The sequence below is a fragment of the Lampetra planeri genome, chromosome 33 (genome assembly GCF_965212315.1).
Source record: "Lampetra planeri chromosome 33, kcLamPlan1.2.h2, whole genome shotgun sequence".
Classification (NCBI taxonomy): domain Eukaryota; kingdom Metazoa; phylum Chordata; class Hyperoartia; order Petromyzontiformes; family Petromyzontidae; genus Lampetra; species Lampetra planeri.
The window spans coordinates 12,275,897-12,299,289 of NC_136139.1; the positions used below are offsets into that span (position 1 = coordinate 12,275,897).

The window sequence follows — 23,393 nt, forward strand, 5'->3', positions numbered from 1 at the left end:
CGCCGAAGATCTGTGACGAGAAGGAGAAGCCAACCCCCTGAGGCACAACACAACAAAACGCACATCTCACGTACACAGCATCTACCCACTGTCACTCTCAACAAAGCCCCCAGCCGCACACCCTCGCGTGGAGAGAGCCACGCTCCCCAGCGGTAACATTTAACTTGCCCTCACCCTCACCGTGGTCGTCCAACCACAGCAACGTCCACTGGCCATACACTCGGCCAGTGCAATTTCGGGGACGAGACAATGGCACATCGCAACAACTCAGCCACGCTCCATCCCGTACTATCCCCTCACCAATGGACACACCCTAGCATCTTATAGTCTGACGCTTAACAGACAAGGGAAGGTTCATCCCTTGGCAAGGCCAAACCCCATCGACCCCGCCCCCCCCACGGAGCAATGTTCCCTCATACATTAAATAACGTCTTAACCCAGAGCGGAATAAGTCCGCGGCCCTTCCCGCTGGAGGACCCGCAAGGGGAATCCCCGCCCCATGGTAGCCAGGTCTCCCCGTTCGCTGCCACGTAACGGAACCTCTACTCCTGAATCCCGTGAAACCCGGCACACCAGGTTCAGTCTGCCACCGCACGATAGAACCCTGACTCCCCGAGCCATATGAGCACACGGCCCATTAGTTTGAGACAAACCACGGAGTGTCTCGCCTCTGGGCTGTCAGGTCAGCCATCGGCCATAGGCCGGTGTGACCACAACTCGAGCATCACCCACCCAACAATGTTCAGGCATATACTGATTAATTATTTGCCCCAGAATAGAACCCAGCCAGCATCTCTGTCCCAAAATGCTGGTGCAATGACACGCCCCTCTTTAGTCAGCCATGTGCCACTACACACCTGTTACCCTGATGGGCGCCAACACGCCAGCATTGCGCACAACACGCAATGCATGCACACAAGTTAGAGCGCAACACGAGAGTCAAGGGATGATATCCATAACCACATCCCCGCGGCTCGACGTGTATACTCAAAATGGTGGCGGCCCGTGCGAAGCGCCCCACCAAGGTTTTTCTTGCACGCTCAAAATGGCGGCCCCCTGCGCCAAGCGCATCCCCGTGATTTCCCGCGTGCACACAAAATGGCGGCCCCCTTGCGCCGAGCGCATCCTCGCGATTTCCCGCGCGCGCTCAAAATGGCGGCCCCATGCGCCGAGCGCATCCCCGCAATTTCCCGCGCGCGCTGAAAATGGCGGCCCAACGTACGACCACGTCGCCAGTTTTCCCCGTGCGTGCACCCCAGCTGCCATTTGCTGGGGGTCACAATACACATCCCCCGTCACGTTTTAACAACCCCCAACGATAGGATGCACAGCCGCAGCTCGCTGCGCACAGCAGTCGTATCGGGGGAATTTTTACCCATAGTTGAACAAGACACGTTGCTCACACACACCAACTCACAATGCAACCCCTGGCCGCATGCAATCAACAGAAAGAGCGACGCCACTTGGTGGCAATTTACGGCCCCATCTCTCAACACTCGCAATTTGCTTTGAACACACACGCAATCTCGTGTGCATGAACACCCATACAACCAAAATTTTTGGGTCCCCCCGGAATTTACCAATTTCCGAACAGGTTCGCACAACTAATAACAATCCCGAACCCAATGGTCAAAACAATGCACCGCACTCCGTATTCGTACAGAAACAGTCTATACAGTACATGCAGTCAGCATATCGCGATTACAAGCGTACATTATGCACAATCGCAAGCAGAGCTGCAGGCAGACACACCATTAACTCTGTCGTACCTTGCAGCAACAACAAAAAAAGATTATCTAAATAAACACGTCGCACACAGCAACCCACGGGATGTTAACAGCGCAGGATACACTACGCAACCGAGTTAATAATTAACTTCGCCATCAAGATAATATCTCCATGCCGCAACGCACACACACTATTTGACACCGAGCAAACAAGCAGATAGCGCGTCCATCCTCAACACACACACACACAGCCCGAACTGCGCTCCGCATGCTCAAGACATGACAACAATCGCCCCCCGGCACACAATAGATGGGTGAGGTGTGTGTTAGGGCCGGGTGCATATCGTCACGACTCGCCCGGGGCTGCACCGAGCAGAGGACGGCAGGGTGGTGACTTGAGACGCCTCGCAGAACTCAGACGGTGAGCGCGGCGTCCTCCCTTGACTGCTCCGGTGTCTCGCACACGAGCCAGGACGGGAGTGCTCCCGCCCCGGCAGCAGCAGCGTCGGCGTCCTCTCCTTGCGGCTCCTTCCCGCAAAACAGCAGCTCAGCAGCAGGATCCACACCACGCGGCGCCTCCGAGATGGCAGCGAACGGCCGCCTCTCCGCCGCGATGTTCAAGATGGCGGCGGCTTCCCGCCGCGGCGACGACAAGATGGCGGCTTCCCGCCGTTCGCTCCTCACACCCTGGCCGACGGTGTGCCAAGCCCCCATCAGCCACGTGGCTGATGGCGCGGCGGCCACCCAACGTGGTCCCGCCTCTTCACTCCATCGACTGGCCCTGATCTCTTCCGGGCTCCTCTCTATAACCTCTCTCCCACGTGACCCTGACTCCTCCCTTCCGGATCGTCACATTCGGCCTTCCCATTTACGCTCGCATTACACTTTTCTATCTAAGTGAGTTTGAGTTTAGCGAAAGAAGCAATAAAAGAGTACTGACTTAACAGTGCCAGGGTGAAACCTAGTCCTGTGCAAAGGACTAGGCCTCGCCTAGATTGCCCAGCCGGCTGAGGTGGCACCTTAGCATGCTGGGGCTAGACAGCTATACCCCCCCCCCCCCCCCACTTCCCGCTCTACAGTAGCAGTACATACAAACTGTACAGTAGGACCTACCCACTCTACAGTAGTATCTACCCACTCTATAGTCGTATTTATATTATTATATAATACTATATATCGACTCTACAATAGTACTCACTTCACAGAGTGTAGTCGTGAGGCCTAGTCCCGTGCAGAGCCCCCGGCCTCGCCTAGATTGCCCAGCCGGCCGAGGTGGCACCTTGGCAGGCTGGGGCTGAGCCGCTACCCCTCCCACCATCCCCCCGCCCGCTCTACAGTAATAGAACACAAGCTCTATAATATTAGTATCTACCGACCCTATAATAGTAATTGCACACATTGGGGTGGTGGGGGAGGAAATCACACTTTGAAGAATGTACCTCAGCCTTGTGTGTTTTTTTGTTGCATTTTTTACGCGAATGAGAATCCCCCCCCACCGAACGCGTGCACGTCGCTAGGAGACACGCATGCCAGATGCGTGCTTTGGCGCGTGCTAAGCCTGATGACGATTGCTTGCGTTGCGATCAAAACGTCGTGATATTTTTATTTTTATCTAAGTGATTTAACCGAAAGACCCAAAGAATACGGCGTAAGGAAATAAACAAATAATAATAAATAGTACTAAATTGGTAATTAAAGTACTTTAAAGTTGACGGATGTGAAATCGGAATAGGGCTAGCTCACCACGGGGCTTATCGCGTGGTACCTGGAAACTTTTTTAAAACGTCAACCCCACGGTTTGCGAGCCAAATCCTTTGGAAAATAATGCCTTTTATAGGTTAGATAGCCCGTAAGAGCACTGTTTGCTGCTGGCCACTTGTGGTTTTTAGTCTGTGAGTCTGTACTTAGCAACTGTGAGAATATATTATTATATAACACACACCAGACACAATTGAGTCCACACAGTGTGCTTAGTGCTGGAGAGACGATGTGTTTAGTATGGCAGTGTGTGCCCTCCCAGTGTCTGCAACTGCACAATTACATTCGCAACTCAAGTGGTGTAGGTAAATTGAAGGAAGTTAAACTGTTCAATAATTAAGTAGCATTCACAGACCACCCGTTAAATTCTGCTTGCAAAAATAGTTAAAGCCTTCTAAAATAAGGTTACTTGAAAAAGAGAAAAAACATAACATGAAATTAGATACTTAATATTTAATACACTGTATGTCTAGGCTTCCAAAGCCATTGTGAAGTGCAGTGGGTAAAGGTGTAAGTATGGATGGCAGAGTGGGTGTACATTTGTATGTGGACTCTATGTGCGTGTGTTGAACATATGTACATCCGTTGTGGTGCGGTGGTTGTGTCTACCCATTTGTGTACTTACCTATGTGCCGCTGGACGTAGCCAACCATGCTAATCGGAGGTGTGTAACTGTACGTGGGCATGCATCAGCTTAAGATTAAACTAAATGCTCTTTAATTTGTTGAGCTGGGCACTTCCATAATGTATGGAGTGTGTTCCTACAAGTAGTCAAAATGGGCTTGCTCACTTTACAACATGCGAGTGCCTGCATTACACTGTTCATAAAGTACCAACAATGGAGAAAATTCAATTTTAATTTTGTAATTAAATTAGCAGCCTTGAAAACCTCTAGATGCAAACTTAATCACAAACAATTCTAAATTTTCATTCGAATGTTTTGGGGCCCAAATGAAAAACATTGGATTTACAATTTCTAAATCTGTTGTCATACTCTTTGGTTCTTTCGGTAAAGTCACGTAGGTAGAAAAATAAAATAAATCACGACGTTTTGATCGCAACACAACCGGTCGTCCTCAGGCGGAAAAAATAGAATCCAGCAGTGGAACTGCTGAAACCAGGAAGAAAACAGTGAGAGAGCTGTTACAACAAGAGGTTATATATGTGGTGAAGGGCAAGCAGGCGGGGTCTGAGCTGGAAAGGAATTCCATCCCCGCACGCAAGCACGTCAGTTGTATTAATGGGGAAGATTATGGAGAGAGAGCTTAGGGAGAGAGATTAGCATGAAATGAGTTTCCGTCACCGTATAAGAGTATCGTCTCCGCATATGCACACAACAGCAGTGTTAATGGGAGATTAGCACTATGTTGATGGAAGAGATTAGGCAGAGAGATTAGGGGGATTAGCAAGTTAATGTCTGTCTGTAAAACAAGCTGTGGCGCTGCCAACTGCGCTGTGAGAGGCAAGCACGTCCACGCAAGAGAACTACCGTAATGGTGGTCGCGCCAGTGAGACACACAGCCCATCACACAGCCAGAACCATCGATACATTGAGGCTAAGGATGCAGATGTGGCCATGTTAGTGAGACCCCAGCCCGTTAATGCAGAGGCACCTAATAGGGCAATGCAACTCAGAGAGTTGGAGATAATAGCCAAGCGGCAGGGAAAAATGGAAGCACCACAGCAAGTTACGACTTTGCTTGGTCAATAACGTCCTTCCAATGATTTCTCAACTTATACCCATCTTCTCGGTTTAAATTGTCTCCATGTTTATATATCTGAATGGCTTCATGGACAAATCTTTGATGGCAGCCCGAAGGTTGGAGAGTACCTTGGTCTCGAAAAAAACAATATTGTGCGAGCCCACTGCGTTATAACAATGATCAGCCACGGCAGAGGTATTGGTTCTGCCACGTTTCAAATCTGCCTTGTGTTCGCGAATACCATCCGAGACATGTCGTTTCGTTTCCCCAATGTAACTGCTACCACAGACACAACTTAATTTGTAGACACCAGGGTATTGTATGTCAGGAATGACATCCTTCACAGATGGGATCAAATCAAGGATTTTGTGTACTGTATTGAATCGGACCTGGATCTTGTGTTTGTTTAAGATTTTGGAAATATTTTTGGTAACACCTGCTATGTATGGCAATGTGATAGTTTTGATTGGGTCCTCAGATGGTTGTCTCCCCATGGTTGGGGATACAGCTTTGCGGATTGTGCAGTCTGAATATCCATTCATCTTGAGGGCTTGGTGTACGTGCTCCAGTTCACTGGCTAGGTGGCGCTGGTCGGAGATGTAGCGGTGTAGTGTTTTGATGAGGGAGTTCTTCTGGGCCAGATGGTGGTGAGTCAGGCTTTAGATAGGAATCCGTGTGGGTGGCTTTCCTGTAGACGGAATGTCCCAACGAGCCATCAGGTCTCTTCTTGATCAAAACATCCAGGAATGGTAGATTGCCATCATTTTCCACTTCCATGGTGAATTTGATGGAAGGGTGTATGGAATTGATGTGGTTGAAAAATTGGTTCAGTGCTGGCTGGCCATGTGGCCAGATGACGAAAGTGTCATCTACGTATCTCTTCCACAGGCAAGGACGTAGGGTGGATGTCAGTATGGCATCTGTTTCAAATTTCTCCATGAAAACATTCGCTACCACTGGTGATAAGGGAGAACCCATAGGGGTACCTCAATTTTGGTTGATGTATCGATGGTTCTGGCTGTGTGATGGGCTGTGTGTCTCACTGGCGCGACTACCGTTGCGCTAGTTCTCTTGCGTGGACGTTCTTGCCTCTCACAGCGCAGTTGGCAGCGCCGCAGCTTGTGTTACACATAGACATGACATTAACTTGCTAATCTCCATAATTTCTCTGCCTCATCTCTCCCATCAACATAGTGCTAATCTCCCATTAACACTGCTGTTGTGTGCATATGCGGGGACGATACTCTTATGCGGCAATGGAAGCTCATTTCATGATAATCTCCCTCCCTAATCTCCCCCATTAACACAACTGACGTGCTTGCGTGCGGGGATGAAATTCCTTTCCAGCTCAGACCCCGCCTGCTTGCCCTTCACCACATATATAACCTCTTGTTGTAACAGCTCTTTCGCTGTGTTCGTCCTGGTTTCAGCAGTTCCACTGCTGGATAATTTTTTTCCGCCTGAGGACGACCACTTGTGTTGCGATTGAAACGTCGTGATTTATTTTATTTCATTTTTCTACCTACGTGACTTTACCGAAAGAGCCAAAGAGTATGGATTCCTGCAGTCATGAAAGCGTCAAATCTGTTTTCATATTTGAAAAAAAGCAGCACCATTTAATGTCCGTATACAAACTATATATCATTGTCCAGGGTTTTAAAATATTAAAGTCAAATACATTTACACATATACATTTAAACACTCTGCTCAGTTGTGTTGATCACCTCTTAAATGGACCGTGGAGTCAAATGGACAACTCAAGCCGTCGAGTGTTCATTGCTGAACAGCGGTTCCTCGTGGGTGGGACCAAAGTCAGCGTGGCTCATCCTTGAACTCGTCTGGGTTCCTTTGTGGGCTGCGTCACCCCTGCGAAGTGCGTAGACAATTCACGGGGTAAAAGGGGTTTACTCCTCCGCTCTCAAGAACATATACTGTACATATTTATTTGCATATTTATAATATTTCTTTAAATACGGGCCTACTGCTGGATGAAGGCGTCACCTAGCCTTCTCTCCCCTCTAATTCACCATGAGCATCAGCCAGGGTCTGTCCACTGCTGGATGAATGCCTCGCTCCCCTAACATTCTCCCCACTAGAATTCACCATGAGCATCATCGGCCGCGATCTGTCCACTGCTGGATGAAGGTCTCCCCAAGCCTTCACTAATACATCAGCAGCAGCCATGATCCATCCACTATTGGCTGATTGGCCATGCTTCACCACGCTGGTCAATGCATCACTCTCGACGTGGCCACCACTCACAGACACCGCTAACCGCAGTGGTGGTTTTAATAAAGCACGCGCGGCTGCTGCCCTTCATCCCGAGATCGGCAAGTTCACAGAACCACGCGGAACTGGCAACTAGGAGCTGGCACCGCAGCTATGTGGAGTGGCGAGGGCGGGCAGTGCCACTACGCGCATGTGAGCTGTGGGTTCCCCCCTCAGTGCCCCGAATTACCCTCGCCATTCAGCATCATGGACTCCCCCGTGGACACAAAGGCCTGCACGCGGTACCGGAGGTGGGCGGTGGGGAGCCGCACGCGTATCCGGGCGCTGCCCCTCGGCACCACAGGCACCACGCCCATGGCGTGGGGCTCATCAGACGAAGAGCGGCGCTCATCAGACATGGAGAACAAACACCCTGTGAAGCACACGCAGTGAAGTGCTGCGCATGCCACTTCCACGACCACCTCAAGGTGTGCCGACAGCCCCAGCTGCTCCGTTGCCTCAGCCACTAATCTGGGAGTTCGCTTTGTGAAGATCTGGTGCTGTGGCCATGGCCTTCAAGATGTGCTCCTGCTCGAAAGAGGTCCTCCCCTGGCTGGTGTGTGTGTAGTGTCATAAGAGGGGAGGGGCTGCTGGGGGCTCTGGGACCCTAGACAGATAAGCCTCGGCGCCAGGCGCTAGGATCCCAGGCAACCCAGACGCTTAAGCCCCTTGGCGCCACCAACGGGGGGGGGGGGCTGTGTGTACTCTGTGGGATACCTGGGGGCGCACACAACCCCACCCCTCGTTGGGGACGAGGCATTAAAGGGCAGCTCCCTGGCCGATCGAAGCCAGTTGTAGCTCAAGACCCAAGACCAGCCACAGTAGGACCCTGGACCCCCTCGTCTCGCTTGTTCTTGTAAGGGCTGGGACGCTGTGTGGGCCAGTGGTGGGACTCTGGGACTCCCGGCTCTACGTCCTTGTAAGGGCGAGCTCCGAGGAAGCCAGAGTCCAGACCCGCACCTTGGCTGGGTCGGGTCAGATTAGCCTTTCCTAGAGTAATTGTAGCCGGAGGACCCCAGAGCGTAGCCAGAGTAGTGTATCTAGGCTGTGTACCTAGGCTATGTACCTAGGCTGTAACAGAGTATCAGGACTGTTGGAGTGTTGTATTGTAATAAAGAAGTTACCTCTACAAGTGTCTCCGGAACCCATTACATGTGTGTGTGCTGCTACTGAGTCGTCTGGAACCGGTAGGGCAGACTGCTGCTGGTCTCTCATCCAGTAATTCTAGTCTGTGTTTGAACCCCATTGTCACTCAAACCATCAAACTCACTGTTACCTCATCCATCACACACAACACACCCCTATACTTTCTTAATCAATGGCACTTCCCATATTCTATTAATTATTTTCCTCCAGTCTACAATACTCTACAATTTCATGATATTGTCCGTTTCATAAGGTCACCCATAGCTTAAAGATTACTCGTCGACATGCATTGCTACATGTCATATTATAAAATACATTATGAAGCTATTAATATTTATAGATAATTTCGGGCCATGTAGGGCCCTTGTTGAGGCTGTTGGCCCCCGGGTCCTCCCCCGGTGGGGGGTTGACCTCGGGGGGGCTGCTGCCTCCGGACTCCTCACTCGTGTGAGAGCTGCTGCTACTCCACTCCTCGCTCGCGGGTGGAGGGTTGCCGCTCTCCGCTTCTTCTCTTCACGCCGCGGCCCCTCGGGTCCGAGAGTCCTGTTTGTGGGGCATAGCTCTGGGCTGGCACATGCCTGCCTGGAATCAACCCGTCGCTACCTCAGCTACTCAAACGCGACGTCTCCGCTCACACAACCCCGCGCACCAATCACACGCACGGAACGGGGGGTCAGGGGTCAGAGGGCAATGACGTCCCTCACACACGCGTTGCTGCCGAGGGTTGGCAATGGAGATTGTTTAAAGGGCTGTGGAGCGGGTATTCGGAGTTGGTTTTAGAGCGACACACCAATCGCACGCGCGGAACGGGGGGTCAGGGTTCAGAGGGCAGGGATGTCACTCATACACGCGTAGACGATTGGGGGGTTGTATTGGAGATGATTTAAAGGGCTGTGGGGCGGATATTCGGGATTGGCATTAGAACAAGTGTTGCTGAGTACTCGGGAATTGAAGAAATGCTTTAATCGTCCTCCAGAGTAACTGGCGACAGGATTCATGCACCACGCTTGGGCACAATCTAAACAATAGCCGTATGAATAATCCCACGTATACTCGCGCGATTCTACCGTCGCTCACCGCGGCCACACCACTCCCAGCACTCCTCAATACCACAGAGACCACACAGCATCGGTATCCTATGCTTTAGGGTTTATTTCCGGCGCGTCTGCGAGTCACTATTACTTGAATCAGAGTCGGAATCAGCAGGGTAAGGCTAACCTATCTCCCGACGGTCTAAACCTGACCTACCTCGTCTATTTGGAATTAACCTCCCTAGGCTTTTACGCTAAATAACAACTCTCTCATACTCACGGTTCTGTTCGGATGTGCGGGAAGTCGAGGAAAGACGAGGCTGCACGAAGCTCTCGCTGGGAGCGGGGCCTGGCTGCGCTGATACTCGTCACACGGACGATCCAGTGGCCGGCAAGCTGACTGCTCCAATCGCTGACTTGAGGAGAACACGTACTGATAATCGTGCCCTCTCTCTCCCTTTTATCAAAGAATCCCTTGGCTAACCCACGATCCTTCACGGCCATTGGTGTGCCCGCATCGGTGCTTTCAGCGACGTCCGCACCTGGGCTTCCACATTAAAGGGACTGCCGCTAAGCACCCGACCAATCAGGGTGCCTGCCCTGTTTTCCCGCCGTTCGTGGCTCCGCCCCCTACCGGCCTGCTGACCCGTGTGTGTTGTATGTGTCTTAACCGCGGGGCTGAGTAGCCTCATCGTGACCGTGTAATTCCACGTTAATTCACGGCGCCGCAGTACAATTTAGCCTGGGGGAAGCCTCAGTCAATTCCCTGGCCTCAGGGAAAACCGTGGAGAATGTCCCCCCATGAGGAGGGCTCCTGGGTGAAAACCTGTGGGCCAGGCGACTTCCCCGCGAGGCTTTATGTGGGGGTGTATGCGTGTGTTTATGTGGGGGGCGGTGAGGGAAGAGCAATGTCGGTCAGGCTGCTTGGTGGTGGTGGGATCGTAGGTGGGGCGTCAGCAGAGCGGCTTCGCTGCTGTGGCATCATACCCTCATTTCCTACGTCGTGCGGAGGGCTTGGGGGCCTTCGGGCTTCAATTCGAACCTACAAAGGATAACATAAGGTTCGGCTTGATAGGTTAGTAAATTCTAAACTACTCTGAGTCAGAAATGAGTAGACAACAACATTAAGGAATACTGTGAGACCTCCTTTACCAGTGGCAAAATATAGTAATAGGTTTTTACCCTTTCAACTGGTACAAAAACTGACACCTTTATACAAGGCATCATGTTTGCAATAACCATAACACAAGCAGTCAAAAAGAAACAACTCCGTTCTCGGAAGTGTTAACATTTTTTTGAAGCATCCTGTATAGACATCGTAAATGTATTGCAAATCTGACTGTCGAAAACCAGATGTAATATTTCCCAAACTTTAAATCAACATTTTACTGACATTTTAAAATGCGTAAAATGAATACTTAATTGAACAGTCACAAACGTTATGCGCTCAAAAAAATGGGCTTCAAGAAACAAAATCTGGACAGAGTAACAAACTCACTTTCACTATAGTATGATATTGTTGATTAGGTTGTGTGTTGAAAACAATCCTGGCCCCATTACTGCCACATCTTCTCCATCACTCACCTTTAACTCAGATTAAAATAAAACAGGGTCTTGGCATTGTCTATGCCAATGTAGTGGTGGTATTGACGTGCGCCGACTGTGACAGTGATGGATCACGGGGCGGCGCGGGGTGCGGGGTTGGGCACGCGTTGTGGGCGTGGTGTGGACGCGCGCGCCGGGAGTGACAGATGACGGGGCGGCGCGGAGTGAGTGGTGAGGCACGATGAGATGTGGGAAAAGAGGATCGTAGCCAGCGCCCGGCGATTGGTCGAATAAGTGGGGGCTCGCAGCGACGTCCGCAAGTGGGGTATAAAGGGGGACGCGCGAGAGCACTCGGGGAGAGTTACCCAGTTGAAGACCCGAAGACGGAGCTGAAGACCTAGTGAAGCCGAGTAGCTCAGTGGCGTTAGTCGCCGAGTAGCTAAGTGGATGTTGGTCATCCGAGTAGCTCAGTGGCGTTAGTCGCCGAGTAGCTAAGTGGATGTTGGTCATCCGAGTAGCTCAGTGGGCGTTAGTCGCCAAGTAGCTAAGTGGGTGTTTGTCACCCGAGTACTAAGTGGATGTTGGTCATCCGAGTAGCTCAGTGGCGTTAGTCGCCAAGTAGCTAAGAGGATGTTGGTCATCCGAGTAGCTCAGTGGGCGTTAGTCGCCAAGTAGCTAAGTGGGTGTTTGTCACCCGAGTACTAAGTGGATGTTGGTCATCCGAGTAGCTCAGTGGGCGTTAGTCGCCAAGTAGCTAAGTGGGTGTTTGTCACCCGAGTACTAAGTGGATGTTGGTCATCCGAGTAGCTCAGTGGGCGTTAGTCGCCAAGTAGCTAAGTGGGTGTTTGTCACCCGAGATACAAAGTAGGTGTTAGTCACCTGTAACCAAGTTTGATAAAATAAAGAGTGTGTTACCCGTGAAGTCGTCTCCCGCCGAGTTACTACATTACAACTGGCGTCAGAAGTAAACCTGTCTTCAAGAAGTATGGACACAAGGAAGACTACCCGTACCCACGAGCGAGGTCGGGATGACGACGGCGTACCGGGGACACCGACCTCGGGAGTAGAGGACGAGGAGTTGCCGCCGATGCAGCACTTCGCGGTGATGGCCGACGCTCCGCTTGCCTCCGACGCCAGCCTCCAGGACGCGCACTCCCGGTTGGCGGAGTTGCTGCTCGCCGCCGCTGCAATCTTGGCCGAGATCTCCGTTCCAGCGGGCGGGAAAACGGCTGCGGGGTTGGAGGAAGGAGCGAGGCTGGCGGGATCCCGCCAAAAGGCGCTTCGCGCCAAAAGTCTGGAAGTTCCCGCCGTTTTTGAGGGGCCGCCATTGATTGGCGGGAAACACGGACGCCACGTGGCCGGACACCTCCGCGCAGCGCAGCCCACGTCATCAGAGCGCGCCGGAGCCCTCCATTTTGCGCCTGACAACTGAGCCGACATTTTACACAACTCCAGCGGAGCGCGGGAAAATCTCTCCGACGTCGACGACGATCGGGTCCTCCAGCAAAGATTGCCCGCGCTGTCGGCGTTCAAGGCGGATGGGGGCGACTGGGGAGCCTTCCAACGAAGGTTCCTCGCTCATCAGGAGATGTCGGGGTGGTCCGACACCACTGCCCTGCGTGCGTTGCCAGCGATGCTTGACGACGACGCGCTTGCAGCCTTCACATCTGCTGCAAGGTCGTCCCGCTCTACGCTCCAGGCCGCACTACACCTGATGGCGAAGGTGTTCGGGCCGCCCTCCACGTGTCGCCACCAGTTCTACGATCGGCGGAAGGGGGCTGGGGAAACGACGCTAGCCTACCGCACGGCACTACTCGCCTTGGCGGACGCAGCTTTTCCCCGCATGGATAAGGAGGGGAAGGACGCCATGGTGACGGAGCAGCTGCTGGTGTTGGCCCACGAGTTGGGGGTCCCCATCAACGTGGCAGACGAGATGGAGATCTGCTCCCTGGTGATCGCCACGAGCATTCACGCGTACGAGGTCCTCAAACGCAAGCCGGGGGTCGTCTGCAAATGGCCGGGGAACGCGGCACTGGCCGCCACGATCGCCGAACCTCAGCCAGCTGCGGTGCAGGAGCAGGCCTTCGCTGCATCGCGTCCGGGGGAGTGGAGAACGGGAGGTCGTTCGCCCACACGTTCGCCCCGCAAGCTGGAGCAACCGAAACCTACGACGTCCGTCGTCTGCTACAACTGCGGCCTTCGGGGTCACGTCGCAGCCGGGTGCCGGGCCCCGCGTCAGCGCGCCGCAGGACCACGTCGGGACGACGACCAGGGCCACAAGTCATCCCAACAAAACCCGGCAAGTCGCGGCACCTCACACGTTCGGTCCACAAACACGGCACATTCTTCCCGTCCAAAGTAGACCCCTTCTGCCGGTAGACGTGCCATTTTATGCGGCGAATGGGGGATCCCTGGGGATCATCGGCCAGATTCGGGCGACTATTTGTATTGGTGACATTAAATTAGCGGGCCCTATTTTTGTATCATCATCGCTGGCCATTCCCTGTTTGCTAGGTACGGACTTTTTGTCAAAAATGCCCATCAAATTTCTTATAGATCAGGCCTGCATAGAGCTTCCGTCAGGTCGGCGGGTTGCCTTCTTGTCGAGCCCTACCAAAGTGCGCACGGTTTGTGCGACGGTGCAGGCGCTGGCGACTCACACTGTACGGGTGCCCCCGGGATCGCAAATGTTAGTACCCCTTCGGTTCAGGAAGCCACTCGAGGTGGGTGCGGAGGCACAGGGGGTGCTGTTGGGGCCGTCAAACAGAGCCAGTAAGGGCCTCGACTTAGCGGTTGCTCAAACCATGGTGAGAGGGGACAGTGAGCCGTTCGTAATGGTCCTGAATACGGGGTCGCGGCCGGCCGTAATTGCGCAGGGAACGGTGCTGGCTCACGCCGCGCCGCTACCCGTTGAGGAACGGCTCGTGGCTCAAGCAGATTTCACTGTCGAGTCGCATCCTCAAAGTGATGAGGGGACTGAGTGGTTGGACTCGCTGTGTGCGGGTTCAGATAACTTGTCCGGGGTGCAATTGGGAGCATTGCGGGGTTTGCTCATCGAGTTTGCTGACGTGTTCAGCAAACATAAGTACGATATCGGCTGCACTGACCTGTTGCGCCACCACATAGCTACAGGGGACGCGGCCCCTATTCGTCAGAATCCCTTCCGGCTCAGCCCGGCCGAGAAGGAACATGTGCAATCGGCGGTTAATGATATGTTGGCGGCAGATATCATTTCGCCCTCTTCTAGTCCGTGGGGTGCTCCTATTGTCCTAGTAAAGAAACAGGACGGGTCCTTGCGGTTTTGTGTCGATTTCCGCCGCTTAAACAAAATCTCGATGGCGGATGCGTATCCGCTCCCCAGGATGGATGAGTCGCTGGATGCCTTGGCGGGAGCGCAGTTTTTTTCCACACTCGATCTGCTTTCTGGATTTTGGCAATTGCCACTCGATAACGAGTCTAAACCTAAAACTGCTTTCCGAACACCTGGGGGCCTATTTGAATTCAACCGTTTGCCCATGGGCTTACATTCCGCTCCCGCCACGTTCCAGAGACTCATGGAATTGGTTTTGTCGGGGCTCCAATGGGATACCTGTTTGATTTATCTTGACGATATTATCGTCTTTAGTCGGACTTTCGAGGAGCACCTTCAGCGACTGAGAGCGGTGTTCCTCAGGATGCGTTCCGCTAAGCTTAAATTTAAACCGGCTAAATGTTTTCTGCTTCGGGAATCGGTCAGGTATTTGGGCCATATCGTGAGTCGTTCAGGGATCTCGACGGACCCTGCTAAGACGCATTGCGTCAGCTCATGGCCAACGCCAACCTCGGTCACGGAGGTTCGTAGTTTCATTGGTTTTGCCTCCTATTACCGTCGTTTTGTCAAGCAATTTGCCACCATAGCCAAGCCCCTGCACGCTTTGACGGCTAAGGGTGTGAGGTTTCACTGGGGGGCGGAAGAGGAGGCTGCGTTCTGCTCCCTCCGTGACGCTTTGGTGCAGGCTCCCCCCTTGTGTTACCCCGATTTCACACAACCGTTTTTGCTTGACACGGACGCCAGCAATACGGGTATCGGGGGGGTGCTCTCACAGGTGGTCGGGGGGGTTGAACGGGTGGTCGCCTACGGTAGTAGGGTTCTTTCCCCCGCAGAACAACGCTATTGCGTAACTCGTCGTGAATTGTTAGCCATTGTGGTTTTTACACAGCAATTCAGGCCGTATCTTTACGGCCGTCATTTTACGGTCCGGACGGACCATGCGGCTCTACAATACGCTATGCGCGTGGCACAGCCATCGGGCCAATTGTCCCGATGGTTGGAGGTCCTTCAAGACTACCAATTCACGACGATTTACCGAAAGGGGTTGCGGCACTCAAACGCGGACGCCTTGTCGCGGTTGCCGCCGTGCACGGACTGCACATGTTTGTTGGGATCAGCGCGGTGCAAACCCCCGGTCGCCGGCACCCCAGGAGTTGCGCTCGCCGCCACTGACACCCCGGGAGAGGACGCCCCCACGGGGAGGGATTCGCTGTTGTCGTTGCCCCTCATTGAGTGGGGCCGCCTCCAGATGTCCGACAGCTCCCTACTTACGCTGCGTCGGAAAGTTGGCGCTCCCGAAGAAGGGGAGGCGCGGGTCGGTTCCTGGGTGTGCAGACAGGGCCTTTTGATGAGGTGGGACAACATGTCCCGGCGTCACGTGCTCGTTGTGCCTGTTGCTATGCGGGGTAGGGTTGTTCTGGCAGCTCATGAACGGCTCATGCATCTGGGTTTTCACAAAACGCTCGCCCTAATCCAGCGAGACTATTATTGGCCGGGGATGGGTAACGACGTGGCGAATATTCTTAAGGGATGCGTAGGGTGCGCCAAAAGGAAACCGCCACCATTGGCAGCTAATCCACCGCTGCAATCCATTCAGGTTTCGCGTATAAACGAATTGGTAGCGTTGGACATCTTGGGGCCCTTTCCGGTTACACCAAGGGGAAATAGGTTCCTGCTGGTTGGCGTGGAATACTTCACCCGATGGCCTATGGCATGGCCGCTCGCCAACCAGTCGGCTGCGGCGGTGGCGGACGCCTTTGTCCAGGGTTATGTGTTGGACAAGGGCGCCCCCGAACGCTTGCTGACGGATCAAGGGAAGAATTTTTCGAGCGTTTTGTTGCGCGAAGTGTGCGACCTGTTGGGTACAAAGAAAGTGCGTACTTCCCCCTACCACCCGCAGACTGACGGGATGGTTGAGCGTCTGAACAGGACGATTACGTCTATGTTGTGCCAACAGGTCTGCGACGATCAGGTTGATTGGGACTTACAGGTGCCGGGGGTACTCGCGGCCTATCGAATGGCCCCTCACGCGGCGACGGGGTTTTCCCCATTTTTTCTTATGTATGGGCGGGAGGCCGATCCGGCCATGGACGTCCAACTGGGGATTTCCCAGCCACGTGCAAAATCTAAATTGGCAGACCACATCAAATTTAATATCGCCAAATTGACTGAAGCGCGGGAGGCGGCAAGGTTGAATTCGCGGTCGCGGCAAATTGCAAACGAGAAATTGCATGAGCGGAGGGTGCATACGCATGATTGGAAACCAGGCGATAAGGCCTGGCTGCATTGTCCACATGCACCGTTGGCTACGTCCCCCAAGTTGTTGAGACCTTGGAGGGGACCGGTGGAAATTGTGCGGGTTGCACGACCCCAGAGTATACAGATTAAATGGGGGAAACGCCGTTGGTATGTGCACCCCTCCCGACTGAAGCCCTATGCGGCACCGTGTGACCCCGTTCTGTGCCGTGACGACCGGGCGTGTGATGTGACCGTCGACTCGGGGAGGGAGGTGTCGCAGGCTGCTCCTCACGTGTCTCCACCTGACCCACCCCCAGGTGCCTCGGGCTTGACGGCTGCTGACCGTCGGGAGCCTGAACCCCGGGGCACGCACGAGTCCTCGATGCCTGGCCGATGTCTTCCTGAACCGCCGGCACCACCGGACGTTCAACCGCGTCTGGTGCCGTACGACGGACCGGCAAGGCGGACTCGGGCTAGGTCTCAACAATTTTCATGAAGACGGTTTTTTTGCTCTACACCGAGCTCGCCCGGTGTTCCCCTCTGCCGGGGTAATGTCCCGTTGTAGGGACGCTCGGAAGAAAAGGGGACACTGCACGAGTCGAAAGAAAAAAAAAAAATTTCCATTTATTTTTTTTGCATACACATTGCTATTGTCACTCGCCGGTTTGTATATATTGTTCTATTGTCGCGGTGGCATTGGTTGAGGGTTGCGGATGGTAGTGTTCGCGTCGTGTTGTGTTGTTAGCTTAGTTGTTGTTCTTGTTGTTGTGTTGTGTTACGGGGCACACAGGGGGGGTTTGTATATTTTTATAGCAGCCGGGGCGGCTGCGAGCTATGTGGTAGGGGGTGATGTAGTGGTGGTATTGACGTGCGCCGACTGTGACAGTGATGGATCACGGGGCGGCGCGGGGTGCGGGGTTGGGCACGCGTTGTGGGCGTGGTGTGGACGCGCGCGCCGGGAGTGACAGATGACGGGGCGGCGCGGAGTGAGTGGTGAGGCACGATGAGATGTGGGAAAAGAGGATCGTAGCCAGCGCCCGGCGATTGGTCGAATAAGTGGGGGCTCGCAGCGACGTCCGCAAGTGGGGTATAAAGGGGGACGCGCGAGAGCACTCGGGGAGAGTTACCCAGTTGAAGACCCGAAGACGGAGCTGAAGACCTAGTGAAGCCGAGTAGCTCAGTGGCGTTAGTCGCCGAGTAGCTAAGTGGATGTTGGTCATCCGAGTAGCTCAGTGGCGTTAGTCGCCGAGTAGCTAAGTGGATGTTGGTCATCCGAGTAGCTCAGTGGGCGTTAGTCGCCAAGTAGCTAAGTGGGTGTTTGTCACCCGAGTACTAAGTGGATGTTGGTCATCCGAGTAGCTCAGTGGCGTTAGTCGCCAAGTAGCTAAGAGGATGTTGGTCATCCGAGTAGCTCAGTGGGCGTTAGTCGCCAAGTAGCTAAGTGGGTGTTTGTCACCCGAGTACTAAGTGGATGTTGGTCATCCGAGTAGCTCAGTGGGCGTTAGTCGCCAAGTAGCTAAGTGGGTGTTTGTCACCCGAGTACTAAGTGGATGTTGGTCATCCGAGTAGCTCAGTGGGCGTTAGTCGCCAAGTAGCTAAGTGGGTGTTTGTCACCCGAGATACAAAGTAGGTGTTAGTCACCTGTAACCAAGTTTGATAAAATAAAGAGTGTGTTACCCGTGAAGTCGTCTCCCGCCGAGTTACTACATTACACCAATATTAGAGGCCTCGTAGCTAAATTTCAACAATTACATTTTTTATTCAGTAATCTTTGCCCAGACCTATTTTGTCTGTCTGAAACGTGGCTTACCTCGCATATAAAAGCTAGCCTAAAATAAACTGAAGGATATAATTATATTCTGATTAGACAATCAAGAGATGAAGGTATGGCAGTATATGTGAAAAATAACCGACTGGCTATCAACAGAGATTCGTTCATGAAGCCATCCATATATACAGACATGCATAATTTCAACTGAGAGGGTGTTTATGAACTCAACAATCATTGAAAAGATGTCATAAACCACTTTGAGTCATGACTTAATTTGTGAAGTCAAGCTCCACCGTCAGCAGTGTGGGTACGTGGAGCGAGGTGCAAATGATTGCCTGGCGGCCCTTTGATTAGTGTAGATCCACTGCGTTGGCGTTGCTTTCTCCTACATTAACATTAGCTGCCCCGCCCATGCTGCTGACACACTCGGGTTACGCCCATCTTGTCAACCTTTATAAACAGTTTGCCTTTAGAGGCTAACCCCCCGTTTCCTGATGACGATCGTTTGTGTTGCGATCGAAACATTGTGGTTTTAGTTTTTTATTTATGTATGTTTATATATTTTTTATATTTAAATTACTGAAAGAACCAAGAAACAGGACCCTGCGGGGTGGGCTGGTAGGAATAATACTAATACCGGTACAGGGATATCGACCGCACACACACGCGCACACACGCACACACACACGCACATACGCGCACACACGCGCACACACGCACATATACGTACACACGCACACACACACGCACACACACCGCACGCACACACACACACGTACACACACATGCACACACGCACACACGCACGTAATGAAGTTGTGTTGCTACGCTTCCAGTTCGCCGTGAATAACGATCCGAAGCCCAATAGCGCCCATTCATCACGCCGCTCGAGTGGGCCGGACACGCACACGCACACACAGACACGCGCATACGCACGCACGCAAACACACACGCACGCGCACACACGCACGCACGCACACACACGCACGCACACACACACCTCTCACCTGCAAGGCAGCGGTCGCCGCTTCTCCTCCCACATCTCTCGTCGCGGCAGCTGTAGCAATGGTGCAAGTTTGTTTTTATCATCAATTCCTCCTCCACCCTTCTCCGCCACTGTTCACCCACCAGAATAAATGAGTTCGCCCATAGTCAGTCGATCAATAATAGGTAGATTATTACATCGCAGCAGGATAAGGGCGTGGGGGGGGGCGACGGCTTGGGGTTGGCGTTCATCCAGCAGTGGATTTATCACGGCTGCGACCCCGCGTCACCGCGATCCTCGTGTCCTCCCCTAGGTCAACTCAGCCTAAAATGGCACACCGGGATTGGTGGCACAGACGTCTTGGCACACTCACGAAGCCTTCTGCACTAGGCCTCGCGAAGCCTTCTCTGCAGTAGGCCTCGCGAAGCCTTCTCTGCAGTAGGCCTCGTGATGCCTTCTCTGCAGTAGGCCTCGCGAAGCCTGCCGCACTAGGCCTCGCAAAGCCTGCCGCACTAGGCCTCGCGAAGCCTGCCGCACTAGGCCTCGCGCCGTGCTTTTCGTGCACAAATAAGGCGATTAAATGTATCTCGTCTCTGTGTTAATAAATGTATCTTGTCTCTGTGTTAAAAAAAACGTGCTGCGTTTCAGTAAAGTAAATTTGAAGCGAAGTTTAAAGTTTCGCCGTGAGGCGCCGGAAGCGACGGCCATCTTGTTTAATTCACAGATCGCAGGGGGAGCGGGCGGCCATCTTGTCGGACAGGGTCATGCCAAGTGTTTGCAGTAGGGGGCGATGTTGATACACGGACGGACGGACACATTAATCTATTGGTGGTCTGGTCCACTTCGTTCCTACCAGTATAAGTCTACATTATAGACTGCCAGTACGTTCACTCAGTTTAATAACCATTGCTACAGTCTACATCATACTGTCAATATGCTCACCAGCTTAAAATCAGGCTACAGTCTACATTATAGACTGCCAGTCCACTCACCAAACGTAATAACCAGGCTACAGTCTACATTATAGACTGCCATTACACTCACTCCGATTAAGAACCAGGCTACAGTCTACATTATTGTTTTTTTGTTGTTTATTATTTAAATTGTATTTTTTTAAATTATATTTTTGATCATTATTTTGCTATTTATGTGACTTTACCGAAGTTCCAAAGAATAGAACCTACCTTGCATTCAACTTACTACTCTAACTAATCCGTGCTCTTTTGAATGCATCACACTCAGAATTATTCTCCAGGTAATACAAAAAATAGTCTGATGTTTTTCTGTAGACCACGAAACCAAATGGCAAAATATGAAATTAATTTCTGGATAAAATTACATCACCCATTCCAAAAGGTGAACTATTGATCATTTGGGACCTAAATTGGAATTGGCTAAAACAGCACATGGACGTGTAGTGAGTCCAACTGAGTCGCAAACGTTATGGTTGGAGCAACACTATTTATTACACATTAACACACAACACAACACGATCTACACTCGGGTCTCGAATGCCCATCTAACCACGCTACAGCAGAACTAGACACGGTTTGCTATCCCGGTCCGGACCACAAACGGGGTCCCGGACCGCGTGGCTAGAGGCTTCTCTCCGACGTGGATTTTCGTAATACCAGCACACGAAGAACCTCGAGCTCCTCACGGGGCCCTCGTTATATGCCCCTGGGCCGGGGCTGGCTCCGCCCTACGCCCCGCCCACCTTCCAGGTCTCTCGAGTTCCTTCTCGAAGGTTCCCGAGAGCTCTTTTGGACCACGTGACCGCCCCACGGCCCCTGTCCACCGGTGGCCCCCCTCCAATATCATCCGGTCACGTGACAGCAGGTCAACCAGCGTATCATGCCCCAAGGTAACCCTGGCTGGCTGACGCTCCCTCTCGCTCCCTCACCGGGAGCCCGCACCACACACTGCTCGTGGTGCCTCAGCGCTAACCAGTGCTCACCCAAACCCCACTAGGGCTGGTACTACATCCCATAACCTGGGCTGCCCATAATCACAACACATTACCGGCCGTGGCTTTGCAAGCCCCAGCACCATACACTATACTTAGCTAATTCATTAATCCCAATGTCAAACACAAGAAACCTAAGACGTCCATATAATTGCCTTTTAACTATGCCTTATTTTCTCCAGTAACATCGTAAATCTTCCTTCAAAAAATAACCTGAAGCAGAAGATTAGTGCTGGATACGACATTTGTCATTGTGATTTGTAACTTTGATCCTTACCCACGTATTGATAGTTCAATTTTAACGTGCAATTGTATTGAGGTACTGTGTGTTGTTGTCTTGGTACAGTCTGGATCTGTTGTTGTTGTGTTACCTTGTCCAAGCTTGATATTAGTGTTGAAAAATTAGCAAGAATTGATGTACTTGTGCAATTTGTATTTATAGACTTAAGTTATTGTTATTTATTTTAGTGACTTGCTCACGTTTCCTATACCATTGTTTTTTGTATTGTGTTTGTTGTAACTTTCTGACCGGCCCCTACTGGACATCTGTGAAAAATACCTCTATAGCTCATTGGATTCCTCCTCCAGTCTAAATAAAATATTCCTATTCTGAGTAATATGTGGGTAATTTTTCAAACTTGAACCATGACGCTGGCATACATTAGGCCTAATTGTTTCGTATGATGTCAAGGGATTTTTAAAGTACCCTTGTGAAGCAAACGGCGAGTGTTCCTGTGGTTACAACATCCACAGGTAATAATCATGGTGGCCTGACACATTCGAACCACAGTGACATGGCTGTCACTGGCTGGGGCCATGTCACCGTAGTTCGAATGCTGGGGCTGGGGCCATGTCACCAGCCCGAACCACAAGCAAAGCTTGAGCAGGGCTCAATGTTTGTGTGCAGGGTGGGCAAGGCTCATGGCAGAGTGTGCAGGTGGCCATAGCCGACCCTGTGCAGAGAGGAGACCTGCTGAGCCACAACCTTGTGGAGCTCGCTCTGCCGCACGCGCACCAGCTACGCCTCACTCCCTTCACCTGCTTTGGGCCCGGGGACTCGGCCATGCGCTGGATCCACTACTCTGATGGTAGGGCACCGCTCCGACACACGCTGCCAGCCGGCCACACCATGGTACCCCAGCGTGCTCCTCATGAAACATGGGTGCGTGTGTTTTTCAGGTGAGGCTTTCTGTGGGTTTGAAGAGCTGCTGCTGTGTGGCTTCATGCAGGACACGCATGATGACTTTGACTGGAAGCAGCGCCGTGGGGCGGGAGAGTGGCCGAGACCTACTCCTCCCCCCAGGACCCACAGCTCACCCGGGGTCCCTGGCATCCCCGCATCACCTCATTTTTCTGCTACAACTCGTCCGTTTGGTCTATCGGCATCCCCAGCCTCTGCCACTTTCACTGATCAACGCTTCCAGTCGAGGCTGACTAAATTGCGAGGTGACCGCTACAGATCATTGTCAACATCAGAAATATAGGTACAGATACAAGCCTAGACTTGTCAAAGACGCGGCCCCGCAAGCACTTGCTCACGCCACTGAAGATGGGCTCCACTACAGTGAACTCGGGTGTATTTGGTCTACTCTCCACAATGACCAGACTTTTTGGAAGAGGTGGACCACATACCCACATTTTACCTGCCGATTGACTAAATGGTGTAATATGTGTACTGATCAGTGGAGAGAGGCGGCAGAGTGATTTGAGAAAATTGCCCCACTATTTAAACTGCCGCATCGTGAAATGGAGTAGCTCTTAAACATTGACATTTAAAAAAATAATTAAATGTATTATTACCAAATATCGTATTTTAAGATTATTTACAAGAATGAAAAGTAAATTATTTTAAGCGATCTTAATTTTGGCTTGTCGACTACAACTATATGCAACGATGTCTACTAACTTCAAAATCTATTCCTGAGGCCAACTTGAACCGGGTGAC

General features: G+C 52.2%; 1 protein-coding gene across 1 annotated transcript in view; it reads left to right on the forward strand.

Moving 5' to 3' along the window:
• The window catches only part of LOC144729820 (MAM domain-containing glycosylphosphatidylinositol anchor protein 2-like), a 101,211-nt gene that overhangs the window by 60,334 nt on the left and 17,484 nt on the right, over positions 1 to 23,393 (forward strand). The window contains exons 12-13 of the mRNA XM_078610333.1: positions 22,356 to 22,536; positions 22,628 to 22,894. Coding sequence (XP_078466459.1) covers positions 22,356 to 22,536; positions 22,628 to 22,894 — 448 coding nt within the window. The remainder of the gene's footprint in view (positions 1 to 22,355; positions 22,537 to 22,627; positions 22,895 to 23,393) is intronic.